Below are 15,834 nucleotides of genomic sequence, written 5' to 3'. Positions count from 1 at the left end.
TAATTATATTCAGTATGGTAAGACATTCTGATACAAGTGTGATATGAGGTAATAAGGAAATATATAGGCATACAATACTCAGGAGAACTGCCTTCAGTAACACTAAATAACAGTAACACAACTTTTAACAGTTGCAGCTAATTTTACTCAACAACATTATACTGCATTTGTGAATGTGGGGAATTCTGTCTTCTATTGATACTTAACCAAACAGAACTGGAAACAGAACTATTTCTTACAGTCTAATCTGTTTCTCTCTCTTTCTTCCATCCAGGTGTACAACTATTTCTGTCACCACCAACGGAAAAAATCTAACATTTCAATGTGACAATGGACCCATGTCTGGACGCTATGTTACCGTACACTTAGAAAGAACATTTTTTGTCATTTTGTGTGAGGTGAAGATCTACGCTACAAAAAAACATGGTAAGATGAAATGTTCTCATGTCACTGGTCAGTCAATAAACAAACTTAGAGAAAACGTCTCTATTGCAGATTAAAATCCACCATATGTTTAATAGTAGATGTGTTAATAGTGAACTAAAGAGTCTCATTTACAGTTGACACATATAATTTGGAGCCTTTAAGTTCATATTTAGGCTGGAGCTAAGCACAACCTTTCTGACACACTGAATTCACTGAGCTGAACAAGGAAACAGATAAATGTATCTTTGAATAAATCTATCAAATAGTAGAGCAGAATGTAGTATTTAGTTTGTTCTTGGAGAGATCCACTTTCACATGTATTAAATATCAAGCAGAGAAAAAGCAGAACCAGTTCTACTGCTCTTCATACTGTGATATCAGTGACACACTGTGTGTGTTTATGGATTAATACAACATGTTAGATGATGCCACTCATAGAGGAGCAAACATTCACACTGACAACTCTTTGTTATTTTTCATCACTGAATGGCCACAACGCTTTATACATGATTTGATTCATGTTTGATTCTTTTTTATTCTCTAAAACCTCTACACAATATGATCATGTACAGCTTTAAAATTTCTCTTTTGAGTTAATTGTCTATATTCAGCTCATCAGATGTCTCTCTTTACTCAAGGCTTGATGCTGGTCCAAGAGAACAGAACCTGGGAAGAAGCCCTGTACCACTGCAGAGACTTAAACATGGATCTGGTGTCCATCCTCGATGAAGACACTCAGGGCTGGGTTGAGTTGGAGGCCAGGAAGGCTGACAGTCCCTATGTATGGCTGGTCTTCACTACAGTTGCACACAGAAATTATTTTTGTGGGTCGATGATCACATTGCAACATTCGAGCGCTGGGGTCCAGGAGAGAAAGAAATAGAAGACTGTGACATGAGTGCTGTCATGGACACAACAGGAAATCACTACTGGTGGAAGAAGTTTGACTTTAATAAGTTTAATTTCATCTGTGCAGAGTAAAAGTCTTGTTTGACTTTACTTACTGAGTAGTGGATGTCCCTCTAATTTATCATGTGTGAGGGGTCCTGGCCCAGAGTAGCAGCTTTTCAGATGTAGTGCTGCTGATATGAAGCCAACATTTCTACTCTGGTCTATGAAGATGTTTTTGTTTCTTTGTTTTCAACAGTTTGTATTGTTATTTTCTTTGCTACAGTTAATTCACTGATAATAATGTATTCTGATGGTTATATGACATCAGTTGTTGCTGTGTGTTTTTGCTGCATATTCATATAACTTATTGTAGTGTAATTGGATATTTATCAGCTGTGGGTTTATTTAAATTTAATTTTAATTCTTCTATCAAAACAAAAATATGTTATTGATGATACAGAAACAGTTGTAATTAGTTTGAATTTCATATGAATTCAGGATGCAGTGTCATTTTATTTATTCAAAGCAGTTATATTTGCATCCTTCAGCGTGTACATTAGCTTGAATGGGATTTACAGAGGATGTTATTTCTCACATAGAACATTAGGACTAATATGAAAATGCTACTTATTCTTGTCTGGATTCTTATCGAGTCTTAATAAAAGCTAAGATGTGTTTAAACACTTTATTGTCGTTTTATTAATGAAGGTGATATAAGGTGAATATTTCCATCTGGAAAAAGTAGTTGTTGGACGCTGAACTAGTCACACAATTTATACTGAAGGACATAAACAAACAAGTGTGGCTGCAGTTGTGTAGTTTGTTTGGAAACTGGGGAGTTCTGGATTAATTACAGCAAATACATGTTGGACTCATTTTTATATTTATATATATGTTCTGGTTCCGGATGGAGATATTAGGTAGCACTACTATTTAACGAACTACTGGTTTTCTGAGCCAGAGCCGATGTAGTGGTGTCTCTGCTGCTCTTAACTAAAAGTGCAAACTGTGTGAGTCTGAGGTAAATCTCTTACTTACAGTGGTGGATTGTGTCACAAAAAAGCTGCAAGTGTGATAGTCTGAAAGGTTGTTTCACGGTAGAAAGGTGGTGAAACAAAGACGACCTAGAAAGTGTTAAGCTTGAACTATGAATATAAAAACTAGTTGTGTTCATATATTCTTATGCACTGTCGCATTAAAAAAACAAAACAAAACAAAAAAAACAATCTCAAGTTGGTGTTTACGTAATAAATACAGACTCATCTAAAGGCATTCACATCCAAATTGGACAAAAGTTCTGGGAATTACAGTTGTTTAATGTGCTGCTCCCTTGGACAGTCGATTGAAAAGGTGCCTTGTGGTTAGATGGGACATATTCATTCAGTATTTATTCATTTGTTAAGCACGTTTGCTGCACGTGTGGAGAAACGCTGTCCAGATGATCATATTTAAATGGATGATCCTTGTAAACACCATGACTTTCTTTTTCAGATTCAGTTTAAGTTTGTTTGTGGAGTCTATATTTTTGGTGTTGTATGTTTCTATTGCACCGAGTATAATAAACAGAGTAGAGATATTTCAGTGGACTGAAGCTGCTCCGTGATGTGTTTCTGTCTGCAGTGGTTTTGTGACAGTGCTGCTCTGGATACTGACGATTCTTTGGAGAAGCAGAAAGTCTACAAGTTTAGAGGAGACTTGGCCGTTAGACACGGGAACTATCAGGTAATTAAAGTCATTCAGCTCAGTCTTTCTAAGTCCAGTCACTGGATGTTACTGAAAAATCACCTGCAGTGTTGGAGGTATTCACACAAACAACCATTCCCTTCAGGAACTTACATGTTCCTAGTCTCAGTCTTCAACCTATTGCTTTATTTCCCTGTATTTGAATGTTTCTGAGACATCAACAACAAATATAGACAGCGTATCAATAGCTTTTTTTTCCCACAATGTATCATTTCCTCATCTTCAAAACAACAGGTCATGTCATTGAACAGAAAAGTAGTTTAGTCTATATATTGCATCCAAATGAACACAAATGTAATTTAAGTTAATTCTCAGCATGTTGTACGCCAGTAACATTTCCCTGAACTGCTTTAAAAAGGACTTCTGAGCAGATATTTAGACACAGTTTTACTCTTGGGGAATCAGACTGAAGGAGTGAAATCTTAAATCTGCTTTATTTTGAGAGAACACCATCTGCTCTCATGATTTGAAAGTGTCTGTGTTTCTGTTCCCGATGCTGCACCAAACTGGGACAGAGAGACAGGGCACTGGACTTGGCTGATTTGCTGCTAATTCTTTGTCTGATTTGAAATTCACTGCTGAACTGTCATATTCTTTATACTGTATGTCACACTGTTTAAATAAGACAAGTTCTTACTTTAAATACTACTGATGAAGAAAACCACTAGTATGTATTCGCTGGATCATTTTTAATTTTTCTTAACCTCAGCTACAAAGGGAAATTTACAGACTGTTTACATCATAAAATAAACTAAAACGACGTAAAGACGCAAGTCAAAAACCTTACATTAATAACATCTGCATAATCTTTTTTTTCCAGAGCAAAGAAGCCTCCAACACCTGTCACCTGACCAGCCTCCTGCTGCTTAAGGTCAGCGTTAGACAGAACACACAAGGATCAAGTCATTCTGTTGTATTCAAACTAATTTAAACGTCTCCTGAAGGTCAGCATCTATGAGCATTTTGGAGCCGCAGGATCCAAGACGTTGCGTCTGCAGCAGCTGTGTAGCCTGCTACCGTTCAACCCCTGGCACTGGTTCAGCCTGGGTCAGACGTGTTTGCAGCTGCTGGAGAATAAAAGAACCTCAGGTAACGTTAATGTCACTTCCTGCCCACTTAACACCCATACTTTGTCTCAAGATGGTAATTTACAGGGGAATAGTTAAGCTTTGTTTTGTCTTTGTTGTTATTTAAGTCTGGTTTGTTATCAGGATCCTGTTCTGCCTTTGTGTTGCAGTACAGTCAAAGTGTACTACAGATGTCAGAAGATGAGCTGCAGCGACTAAATCTCAAGGAACAACACTGCAGGCTCTCACTGAGGTGAGGTAACACATTCACACATTTGTTTTGTGCAGACATGCTGCTCCAAGGCCTGAATTACAGGAACTTTCAGGTGGATGCAGATGCACAGTCCTCTCCCTTTTCTCAGGTGATGTCGGAGGACTTGATCCCAGAGAAGATGAGGGAGGACGACCAGGACGGAGAGACTCTGATCAGTGTGTGTTTGCAGAGCTTCAGAGAGCGCTGGTGGAACAAGATCTTACTTACAAACGTGTTAGAGACTGACGAGACACATAGATACAAGTCCTGATGATCCTGTGTTGAATGTTTACACACAATTTGAAATGTTTGTGTCTCTATTCAACGACCTAAGTCTATGCTTTGCTTTAATAAATGTTCTTTTGGCCATTTTAAAAGATTTAAGTGATTTTAACTGATATATACCTGGTTTTTAGATTCACTTTTTTAATCCAAGAGATGTGAACTCGTTGAATCTACCATGGTCTGGTACGCGTTACCCAGACTGACCACTAGATGGGGCTCGGGGACTAAAACTGACTTTTTAGCTTTTTGTATTTGATATAGTTAAAGAGGACAGTCTCAACCAGTGTTGTAGATAGATAGATAGATAGATAGATAGATAGATAGATAGATAGATAGATAGATAGATAGATAGATAGATAGATAGATAGATAGATAGATAGATAGATAGATATACTTTATTAATTCCAAACTGGGACATTTCACATTTGCAGCAGCGATGTACTGGCTCTGAAGTTATTAAAAACTTCCTACTGGCTCATATCTGTGTGGATTAGTACCTTTTATGACAACAGCCAAATCCACGGTATTGACCAGAGTGAGCTGTGTGGGTATAATATGCAGATGGAGGCAAATACTCTTCAGCTACTTTGACTATTGATATCAACCTGAGCAGAAACAAGAAAGAATGATGTTGGTGTGTTTCAATGAGGGAAGCTGTGGAGGAAGGGAAATAAACGTGGCTTTGTCCAGGAGAGGGGTTCATTTTAAAACTGGATCTGGAGGGAGCTGAGCATCACCTGGACTGTCAGTTTGTTGTTGTGCTTTCAGATAAAGGGGATACATTTGTGCAAATCCTTTGTGATTTCCAGTCATTGGTCTGTGGTCATTTGTGTGGATCATCTATCAACAGTTACTGAGGTTTCTTCTCTTTCAAAGCAAAGATGCTGTGGACTCTGCTGTTCTTCTGTTTGATTGGTAAGTTGCTCTTTTCATTCAGAGTCAAATGTGAATGTGAAAAACTAAATAAAAATAAAACAATTCTGATGTATTTCTCTGACACTTCACATTTCACAGGGACGTCTGCTCAGAACCAAGGAGGTAGTATTAAATACATTTCTCTGCTCTACTCTGTTTCATCTCTTGAGTCATGTCAAAAAGTATAAGAGCATTGATGCTGAATATGTATATGGGTCAATATTATGAAGTGAACTGTTTTGTGTTTTCTGTTACAGCTAACTGCACAACAGGAAAACTGATAGAGGGAGGAAAAACAACTCAGTCTTCAACCTACACTGATCACTTCTCTGACAAAGCTGTTGATGGGGATTACTATCACTGTGCTCACACTCAAAACAAGTCCAACTCCTGGTGGACAATGGATTTACTGGGTCTATATGAAATTTCCTGTATCAACATCAACAACACTGTTGCTGAAAATATTGACTTAACGAATGCTCAGATCCTCATTGGGAACTCATCTGATGGAAACTTTAAACACCACAATGTGTAATGTCTTCACTCTACTATGAACCATAGTACAACCTGTTACCATAGTCTAGTGCTGCTTGTGATTTATCCTTTATTTATTTCTGGGATTAGAATTTGAAAAAATGTACAAACTATGTTCATATGATGATAGTACAGAAGCACATTGCTGCCACGCCTGAAAAAAAAAGATCAGTATCACGTTATAATGTAATAATCATCTTTTTGGTTGTGGCATTATTGTGCTTCTGTACTTTTATCATACACACTGTATTAATTATATTCAGTATGGTAAGACATTCTTATACAAGTGTGATATGAAGTAATGAGGAAATATATAGGCATACAATACTCAGGAGAACTGCCTTCAGTAACACTAAATAACAGTTTTAAACTTTTTAACAGTTGCAGCTAATTTTACTCAACAACATTATTCTGCATTTGTGAATGTGGGGAATTCTGTCTTCTATTGATACTTAACCAAACAAAGCTGGAAACAGAACTATTTCTTACAGTCTAATCTGTTTCTCTCTTTCTTCCATCCAGGTGTACAACTATTTCTGACAGCACCAACGGAAAAAATCTAACATTTCAATGTGACAATGGACCCATGTCTGGACGCTATGTTACCGTACACTTAGAAAGAACATATTTTGTCATTTTGTGTGAGGTGAAGATCTACGGTACAAAAAAAGATGGTAAGATGAAATGTTCTCATGTTACTGGTCAGTCAATAAATAAACTTAGAGAAAACGTCTCTATTGCAGATTGAAATCCACCATATGTTTAATAGTAGATGTGTTAATAGTGAACTAAAGAGTCTCATTTACAGCTGACACATATAATTTGGAGCCTTTAAGTTCATATTTAGGCTGGAGCTAAGCACAACCTTTCTGACACACTGAATTCACTGAGCTGAACAAGGAAACAGATAAATGTATCTTTGAATAAATCTATCAAATAGTAGAGCAGAATGTAGTGTTTAGTTTGTTCTTGGAGAAATCCACTTTCACATGTATTAAATATCAAGCAGAGAAAAAGCAGAACCAGTTCTACTGCTCTTCATACTGTAATATCAGTGTCACACTGTGTGTGTTTATGGATTAATACAACATGTTAGATGATGCCACTCATAGAGGAGCAAACATTCACACTGACAACTCTTTGTTATTTTTCATCACTGAATGGCCACAACGCTTTATACATGATTTGATTCATGTTTGATTCTTTTTTTGTTTTCTAAAACCTCTACACAATATAATCATGTACAGCTTTAAATTTCTCTTTTGAGTTGATTGTCAATATTCAGCTCATCAGATGTCTCTCTTTGCTCAAGGCTTGATGCTGGTCCAAGAGAACAGAACCTGGGAAGAAGCCCTGTACCACTGCAGAGACTTAAACATGGATCTGGTGTCCATCCTCGATGAAGACACTCAGGGCTGGGTTGAGTTGGAGGCCAGGAAGGCTGACAGTCCCTATGTATGGCTGGGTCTTCACTACAATTGCACACAGAAATTATTTTTGTGGGTCGATGATCACATTGCAACATTCGAGCGCTGGGGTCCAGGAGAGAAAGAAATAGAAGACTGTGACATGAGTGCTGTCATGGACACAACAGGAAATCACTACTGGTGGAAGAAGTTTGACATTAATTTGTTTAATTTCATCTGTGCCGAGTAAAAGACTTGTTTGACTTTACTTACTGAGTAGTGGATGTCCCTCTAATATATCATATGTGAGGGGTCCTGGCCCAGAGTAGCAGCTTTTCAGATGTAGTGCTGCTGAAATGAAGCCAACATTTCTACTCTGGTCTATGAAGATGTTTTTGTTTCATTGTTTTCAACTGTTTTTTTTTTTTTTTTCTTATTTTCTTTGTTACAGTTAATTCACTGATAATAATGTATTCTGATGGTTATATGACATCAGTTGTTGCTGTGTGTTTTTGCTGCATATTCATATAAATTATTTTAGTGTAATTGGATACTTATCGGCTGTGGGTTTATTTAAATGTCATTTTAATTCTTTTATCAAAACAAAAATATGTTATTGATGATACAGAAACAGTTGTAATCTGTTTGAATTTCATATGAATTCAGGATGCAGTGTCATTTTATTATACAAAGCAGTTACATTTGCATCCTTCAGCGTGTACATTAGCTTGAATGGGATTTACAGAGGATGTTATTTCTCACATAGAACATTAGGACTAATATGGAAATGCTACTAAATCCTGTCTGTTTTCTTATCAAGTCTAAATAAAAGCTCAAATATATTTGAACACTTTATTCTTGTCTTATTAATGAAGGGTACACACGAGGTTTTGTTGGCTGAGAAAATCTGAGAAATCACAATTTCCAAAATCTTCTTGAATATAAAAGTTTGCAGATAAATGTGAGCAGGATGGTAAAAAAAGAAAGAATGTTGGAGGTCATTTTGTAAATCAGTGGGAAGAGAGACAGACACTGATGGCACTGAGAATGAAGAGCTATTACAGAATGACAAAGACACAAATAATGTGTTAAACAAACCATTTACAAAGACAGAACTCTATCAAGAAAAGTAAAATGTCAGCGCAAAGGATGTTAAATTGAAATTATTTAATAAAGTGTGGGAATGTGGGAGATTGACAAAAAGTTGTAAGGAACCTATTGTTATTCCAATATGCAAACCAGGAAAAGGTTGCACAAAGCCAGGGAGTTATAGGCCGATTGCTTAAACGTCCAACATCTGCAAAACAAGGTAGAAAATTACAATAGGCTAACATATTATATGGAAAAACGTGGATATATTTCAAAATACCAGAGTGGCTTTAGGAAAAAAATAAAAATAAAATATATAATCAAGAATTAGAGAAGCTGAAACTCTGGATGGACAGCTACAAAAAAAATCAGAAAAAATGCAAAAGGTGAACATGAAAGTTAGTCCAACAGCACCACTGTCAACAATACCTCCTTGGGTATTTCTGGATGCTGTAGTAGATTTCTGATTATTGGAGAAGAGAAACCAGGATAAGGGTTTTGTTTATGAGTCAAATAATATACAGGCATATATTGAAAAATTCTATTTGTGCGTCCAGATATACGCAGATGCATCACAGAATTCTGTGGGTAAAGTAGGGGCAGCAATTTTTGTTCCAGAATTCAACATCAAAGCAGGGAAAAGGATTATCAATGAAATATCAGTTTTCACGGTGGAAATGATTGCATTGTTGTTGGCAGTTAGGTGGATTGAAGACATAAGGCCACTGAGAACTATCACCTGTTCAGATTCCAGGTCAGTATTAACCAGTTTACAGCACAGTCACTCAAAAAGTAGGCCAGATATAGTTATAGAGATTCAACAAGTATGATACAGGATCCAAATGATGGGATTTACAGTAAAGTTTTTAAGGATTCCAGAACATATAGGAATAAGTGGTGATGAAATGGCAGATAAGTTTGCAAAGGAGGCTACAAAAAGGGATCAGACTGAGTAAGAGATTAGTGTTAGTAAAGCAGAAGTCAAGCACTTTATATAAAGGGAAGATGTCAAAAGGAATGGGAGCAAGAGACGACAGGATGGTGGTTTTATAGAGAGCAGAGGAAGGTGGGAGATATGAGAGGTGCAGGACGAAAAATTGCAGACAAGATGAAACAAGGGCTCATGTAGTTAAAAACTATAGTAAAATATATGAAGTGGAGAGGAGACACTTGGTCCAAGAACTCAAACGGATAAAGATGCCTTTGGGTTTGATGGTCATTTTGCAACAGAACTCTCAAAGTCAGTGCCATAGATTCTTAGAGTGACTAAATTGATCGAGAAGTTTTAGTGTTTGTTTTTGTATTTTATTTATTTTTTTGGTCGTAGTATTATACAGTACCCAGAAAGAAGAAGAAAAGGAAGAACTGTAGTGAATAAATGTTGAATTCTCATGATTTGAAAGTCAAATTCACTGCTGAACTGTCATGTTCTTTATACTGTATGCCACATTGTTTAAATATGCTTTTACTTTAAATACTACTAATGACGAAAATCACTGCTATGTATTCCCTGGATCATTTTTAATTTTCATAACCTCAGCTTTTTGCATTTTTACATAAACTAAAGCGATGTAAAGACGCAAGTCAAAAACCTTACTGTAATAACATCTGCATGATCTTTTTTTCCAGAGCAAAGAAGCCTCCAACACCTGTCACCTGACCAGCCTCCTGCTGCTTAAGGTCAGCGTTAGACAGAACACACAAGGATCAAGTCGTTCTGTTGTATTCAAACTAATTTAAACTTCCTCCTGAAGGTCAGCATCTATGAGCATTTTGGAGCCGCAGGATCCAAGACGTTGTGTCTGCAGCAGCTGTGTAGCCTGCTACCGTTCAACCCCTGGCACTGGTTCAGCCTGGGTCAGACGTGTTTGCAGCTGCTGGAGAATAAAAGAACCTCAGGTAACGTTAACGTCACTTCCTGTCTCACTTAACACCCATACTTTGTCTCAAGATGGTAATTTGCAGGGGAATAGTTAAGCTTTGTTTTGTCTCTGTTGTTAATTAAGTCTGGTTTGTTATTAGGATCCTGTTCTGCCATGAGATGTAAATCAGAAGCAGATCAGGAGGATGGGGCGACTGAGGAGCAGCAGGAGGAGGCGGCAGAGCTCAGTGAGGACAGGATTCATCTCAAAGCTTGTGCCTGTTTCATCAGGACAAGGTACAGCCACTGTGTTTAGATACTGTTGACCAGTTTCCCACAAGAACTTTGCAAAACTACATTTCATTTTGTAATGGTTCAAACTCTAATGCACATCCACTTACCTACTCTTACAGTAGATCATTAAGTCCTCAAGGTTCCTTGTCTCCCACAGACTCCTGTTGAGAGTCCTTCAGCTGCAGCAGTCGTCCTTTGTGTGCAGTACAGTCAAAGTGTGCTACAGATGTCAGAAGATGAGCTGCAGCGACTAAATCTCAAAGAAACAACACTGCAGGCTCTCACTGAGGTGAGGTAACACACTCACAGTGCTGTTGCTAAGATACAAACACAGCATCCTGAGGCACTTGTGCTAATCTCTGGGGACTTTAGTCATGCAACTCTGGACAAAACACTGCCTGCTTTTCACCAGTATGTGGACTGCATCACCAGTGGGAATAGGACTATCGACCTGATGTATGCAAACGTCAAGGATGCATACAGCAACACCCCTCTTCCTGCACTGGGGAAAGTAGACCACAACCTGGTTCTGCTCAAACCTCACTATACACCAAGAGTGAGGAGATTACCAACAACAACTCGCTCATTCAGGAAGTGGATAACAGAAGCTTCGAGAGAGAGAACAGACTGGGGAGTGTTGCAGGGCTCTCACAGTGTTAACATGGAGGAGATGGGCGACTGCACTATAGACTATATAAAATTCTGTACTGATGTTGTTGTTCCAGTGAGAACTGTACGCTGCTTTGCCAACAACAAGCCCTGGATAACCAGTGACATCAAAGGCCTCCTGAACCAGAAGAAGAAGAAGAAGGCCTTCAAAGATGGTGTTTCAGAGGAGCTCGAGCGGGGCACAAAAGGAACTCAGGGTCCAGCTCAAGCAAGACAAAGGGGAAGTACAGAAGGAAAATAGAACAAAGGATGCAGGACAACAACATGAGAGAGGTGCAGGAGGGGATGAGGACCGTCACAGGAAGTAGCTCCAGGAGAGGTGCCCCCATTGAGGGGGATGTGGGGAGAGCAAACCAACTAAACTAGTTTTTTAATTGGTTTGATCACCCCATCCCCTTCACACCTCCGAGCCAGGTAGCCACCACACTCCCACCCACACAGGCCCTCACCAGCACGGATGAGGACCCCTCACAGGAGCACCACAGGGAACCATGCTTTCTATGGTCCTGTACAACGTCAGGCTTTAGGTACAACTCAGAGCTCTGACATGTACAGAAGCAGCAGCGATGTACTGGTTATTAAGTTATTAAAAACTTCCTACTGGCTCATATCTGTGTGGATTAGTACCTTTTATGACAACAGTCAAATCCACAGTATTGACCAGAGTGAGCTGTGGGGGTATAATATGCAGATAGAGGCAAATACTCTTCAGCTGATTTGACTATTTATAACAACCTGAGCAGAAACAAGAAAGAATTATGTTGGTGTGTTTCAATGAGGGAAGCTGTGGAGGAAGGGAAATAAATGTGGCTTGGTCAAGGAGAGGGGTTCATTTTAAAACTGGTGGATCTGGAGGGAGCTGTTTGTCATAAAATGTAATATTTTTACACAGTCCTCTCCCTCTTCTCAGGTGATGTCAGGGGACTTGATCCCAGAGCAGATGAGGGATGACGACCAGGATGGAGTGAGTCTGACCAGGACACACAGATACAAGTCCTGATGATCCTGTGTTGAATGTTTACAGAGAAGTCAACAGAGAGGAAAGTACTGAAGAAGATAGATAGATAGATAGATAGATAGATAGATAGATAGATAGATAGATAGATAGATAGATAGATAGATAGATAGATAGATAGATAGATAGATAGATAGATAGATAGATAGATAGATAGATAGATAGATAGATATACTTTATTAATTCCAAACTGGGAAATTTCACAGTAGCACCAGCAATGTACAAGTTATTAAAAACTTCCTACTGGCCCATATCTGTGTGATGACTGTGTCAGGATTTGACTCTTTCAATGTTATAACAACAGTCAAATCAACAGTATCGACCAGAGTGAGCTGTGGGGGTATAATATGCAGATAGAGGCAAATACTATTCAGCTACTTTGACTATTTATAACAACCTGAGCAGAAACAAGAAAGAATGATGTTGGTGTGTTTCAATGAGGGAAGCTGTGGAGGAAGGGAAATAAATGTGGCTTTGTCAAGGAGAGGGGTTCATTTTAAAACTGGTGGATCTGGAGGGAGCTGAGCATCACCTGGACTGTCAGTTCTTTGTTGTACTTTCAGATAGAGGGGATACATTTGTGTAAATCCTTTGTGATTTCCAGTCATTGGTCTGTGGTCATTTGTGTCGATCATCTAGTCAACAGTTACTGAGGTTTCTTCTCTTTCAAAGCAAAGATGCTGTGGACTCTGCTGTTTTTCTGTTTGATTGGTAAGTTGCTCCTTTCACTCAGAGTCAAACGTGAATGTGAAAAAGTAAATGAAAATAAAACAATAATCATGTACGTGACCAGAATGATGAAAGGATTTCTGATGTATTTCTCTGACACTTCACATTTCACAGGGACGTCTGCTCAGAACCAAGGAGGTAGTATTAAATACATTTCTCTGCTCTACTCTATTTCATCGCTTTAGTCATGTCAAAAAGTATAAGAGCATTGATGATGAATATGTATATGGGTCAATATTATGAAGTGAACTGTTTTGTGTTTTCTGTTACAGCTAACTGCACAACAGGAAAACTGATAGAGGGAGGAAAAACAAATCAGTCTTCAACCTACACTGATCACTTCTCTGACAGAGCTGTTGATGGGAATTACAGTGCTTGTGCTCACACTGAAAACAAGTCCAACTCCTGGTGGACAATAGATTTACTGGGTCTATATGAAATCTCTTGTATCAACATCGACAACATTCATCATCACAGTGTTAACATAACGAATGCTCAGATCCTCATTGGGAACTCATCTGATGGAAACTTTAACCACCACAATGTGTAATGTCTTCACTCTACTATGAACCATAATACAACCTGTTACCATAGTCTAGTGCTGCTTGTTATTTATGTTTTATTTATTTATGGGATTATATTTTGTAAAAATGTACAAAATGTTCATATGATGATAGTACAGAAGCACATTGCTGCCACGCCTGAAAAAAAAGGATCAGTATCACGTTATAATGTAATAATCATCTCTTTTGTTGTGGCAGCATTGTGCTTCTGTACTTTTATCATACACACTGTATTAATTATATTCAGTATGGTTAGACATTCTGATACCAGTCTGATATGAGGTAATAAGGAAATTTATAGGCATACAATACTCAGGAGAACTGCCTTCAGTAACACTAAATAACAGTTTTAAACTTTTTAACAGTTGCAGCTAATTTTACTCAACAACATTATGTTGCATTTGTGAATGTGGGGAATTCTGTCTTCTATTGATACTTAACCAAACAGAGCTGGAAACAGAACTATTTCTTACAGTCTAATCTGTTTCTCTCTCTTTCTTCCATCCAGGTGTACAACTATTTCTGACAGCACCAACGGACAAAATCTAACATTTAAATGTGACAATGGACCCATGTCTGGACGCTATGTTACCGTACACTTAGAAAGAACATTTTTTGTCGTGGTGTGTGAGGTGAAGATCTACGGTTTTAAAAAAGATGGTAAGATGAAATGTTCTCATGTCACTGGTCAGTCAACAAACAAACTTACAGAAAATGTCTCTATTGCAGATTAAAATCCACCATATGTTTAATAGTAGATGTGTTAATAGTGAACTAATGAGTCTAATTTACAGCTGACACATATAATTTGGAGCCTTTAAGATCATATTTAGGCTGGAGCTAAGCACAACCTTTCTGACACATTGAATTCACTGAGCTGAACAAGGAAACAGATAAATGTAGCTTTGAATAAATCTATCAAATAGTAGAGCAGAATGTAGTATTTAGTTTGTTCTTGGAGAGATCCACTTTCACATGTATTAAATATCAAGCAGAGAAAAAGCAGAACCAGTTCTACTGCTCTTCATACTGTGATATCAGTGACACGCTGTGTGTGTTTATGGATTAATACAACATGTTAGATGATGCCACTCATAGAGGAGCAAACATTCACACTGACAACTCTTTGTTATTTTTCATCACTGAATGGCCACAACGCTTTATACATGATTTGATTCATCTTTGATTCTTTTTTATTCTCTAAAACTTCGACACAACATAATCATGTACAGCTTTAAAATTCCTCTTTTGAGTTAATTGTCAATATTCAGCTCATCAGATGTCTCTCTTTATTCAAGGCTTGATGCTGGTCCAAGAGAACAGAACCTGGGAAGAAGCCCTGTACCACTGCAGAGACTTAAACATGGATCTGGTGTCCATCCTCGATGAAGACACTCAGGGCTGGGTTGAGTTGGAGGCCAGGAAGGCTGACAGTCCCTATGTATGGCTGGGTCTTCACTACACCTGCACCCTGGATTTCTGGTTCTGGGTCGATGATCACGTCGTAACATTCAACCACTGGGGTCCAGGAGAGAAAGGAAAAGAAAACTGTGACATGAGTGCTGTCATGGACACAAAAGAAAAACACTACTGGTTTACAAAGTCAGACTATGATGAGTATAATTTCATCTGTGCAAAGTAAAAGGCATTTTTATTTTCTTTGCTACAGTTACTTCCTTCACTGATAATAATGTATTCCGATGGTTATATGACATGAATTATTTACCTTCTGCTGTGTGTTTTTGCTGCATATTCATATAAATTATTTTAGTGTAATTGGACATTTGTTGGCTGTGGGTTTGTTTTAGTTTATTTTAATTCTTCTATCAAAGACAAAATGCATTGACAATACAAAAACAGTTGTAATTTCTTTGAAATTCATATGAATTCAGGATGCAGTGTCATTTTATCATACAAAGCAGTTATATTTGCATCCTTCATTTTGTACATTAGCTTGAATGGGATTTACAGAGGATGTTATTTCTCACATAGATTATTACGACTAATATGGAAAAGCTACTTATTCGTGTCTGGGTTCTTATCGAGTCTAAATAAAAGCTAAGATGTGTTTGAAGAGTTTATTGTCATTTTATC

The 15,834-nt window shown here is 37.9% G+C and overlaps 3 protein-coding genes across 9 annotated transcripts in view; all 3 read left to right on the top strand.

The window, feature by feature from the left end:
• The window catches only part of LOC125016057, a 14,489-nt gene extending 9,838 nt beyond the window's left edge, over positions 1–4,651 (top strand). The window contains exons 7-12 of the mRNA XM_047598224.1: positions 275–426; positions 1,065–1,216; positions 2,938–3,039; positions 3,881–3,931; positions 4,005–4,149; positions 4,416–4,651. Of these exons, the coding sequence (XP_047454180.1) occupies positions 275–426; positions 1,065–1,216; positions 2,938–3,039; positions 3,881–3,931; positions 4,005–4,149; positions 4,416–4,651 (838 nt within the window). The remainder of the gene's footprint in view (positions 1–274; positions 427–1,064; positions 1,217–2,937; positions 3,040–3,880; positions 3,932–4,004; positions 4,150–4,415) is intronic.
• LOC125016341 (fucolectin-3-like) lies at positions 3,558–15,834 on the top strand. 7 transcript variants are annotated; one of them, XM_047598780.1, is made up of 10 exons: positions 10,181–10,289; positions 10,364–10,508; positions 10,632–10,718; positions 10,922–11,847; positions 12,344–12,397; positions 13,121–13,159; positions 13,292–13,315; positions 13,450–13,723; positions 14,249–14,400; positions 15,039–15,834. In XM_047598780.1, the coding sequence occupies exons 6-10, from the start codon at positions 13,126–13,128 to the stop codon at positions 15,380–15,382; spliced, it is 828 nt and encodes a 275-aa protein (XP_047454736.1). In that variant the 5' UTR covers positions 10,181–10,289; positions 10,364–10,508; positions 10,632–10,718; positions 10,922–11,847; positions 12,344–12,397; positions 13,121–13,125; the 3' UTR covers positions 15,383–15,834. The 7 variants fall into 7 exon arrangements, 6 of the variants coding, with proteins under 6 accessions (XP_047454739.1, XP_047454736.1, XP_047454735.1 ...); XM_047598779.1 differs by having other exon boundaries at positions 10,922–11,960; XM_047598783.1 differs by lacking the exons at positions 10,181–10,289; positions 10,364–10,508 and adding exons at positions 3,558–3,931; positions 4,005–4,149 and having other exon boundaries at positions 10,922–12,397.
• LOC125016056 (lymphocyte antigen 75-like) lies at positions 5,547–7,899 on the top strand. Its single transcript, XM_047598223.1, has 4 exons — positions 5,547–5,580; positions 5,838–6,111; positions 6,637–6,788; positions 7,427–7,899. The coding sequence occupies exons 1-4, from the start codon at positions 5,547–5,549 to the stop codon at positions 7,768–7,770; spliced, it is 804 nt and encodes a 267-aa protein (XP_047454179.1). The 3' UTR covers positions 7,771–7,899.

Source organism: Mugil cephalus, chromosome 11 (assembly GCF_022458985.1).
Source record: "Mugil cephalus isolate CIBA_MC_2020 chromosome 11, CIBA_Mcephalus_1.1, whole genome shotgun sequence".
NCBI lineage: Eukaryota > Metazoa > Chordata > Actinopteri > Mugiliformes > Mugilidae > Mugil > Mugil cephalus.
Note: the sequence above shows the minus strand (reverse complement) of the source record. Positions and strands in the feature narration are given on the sequence as shown.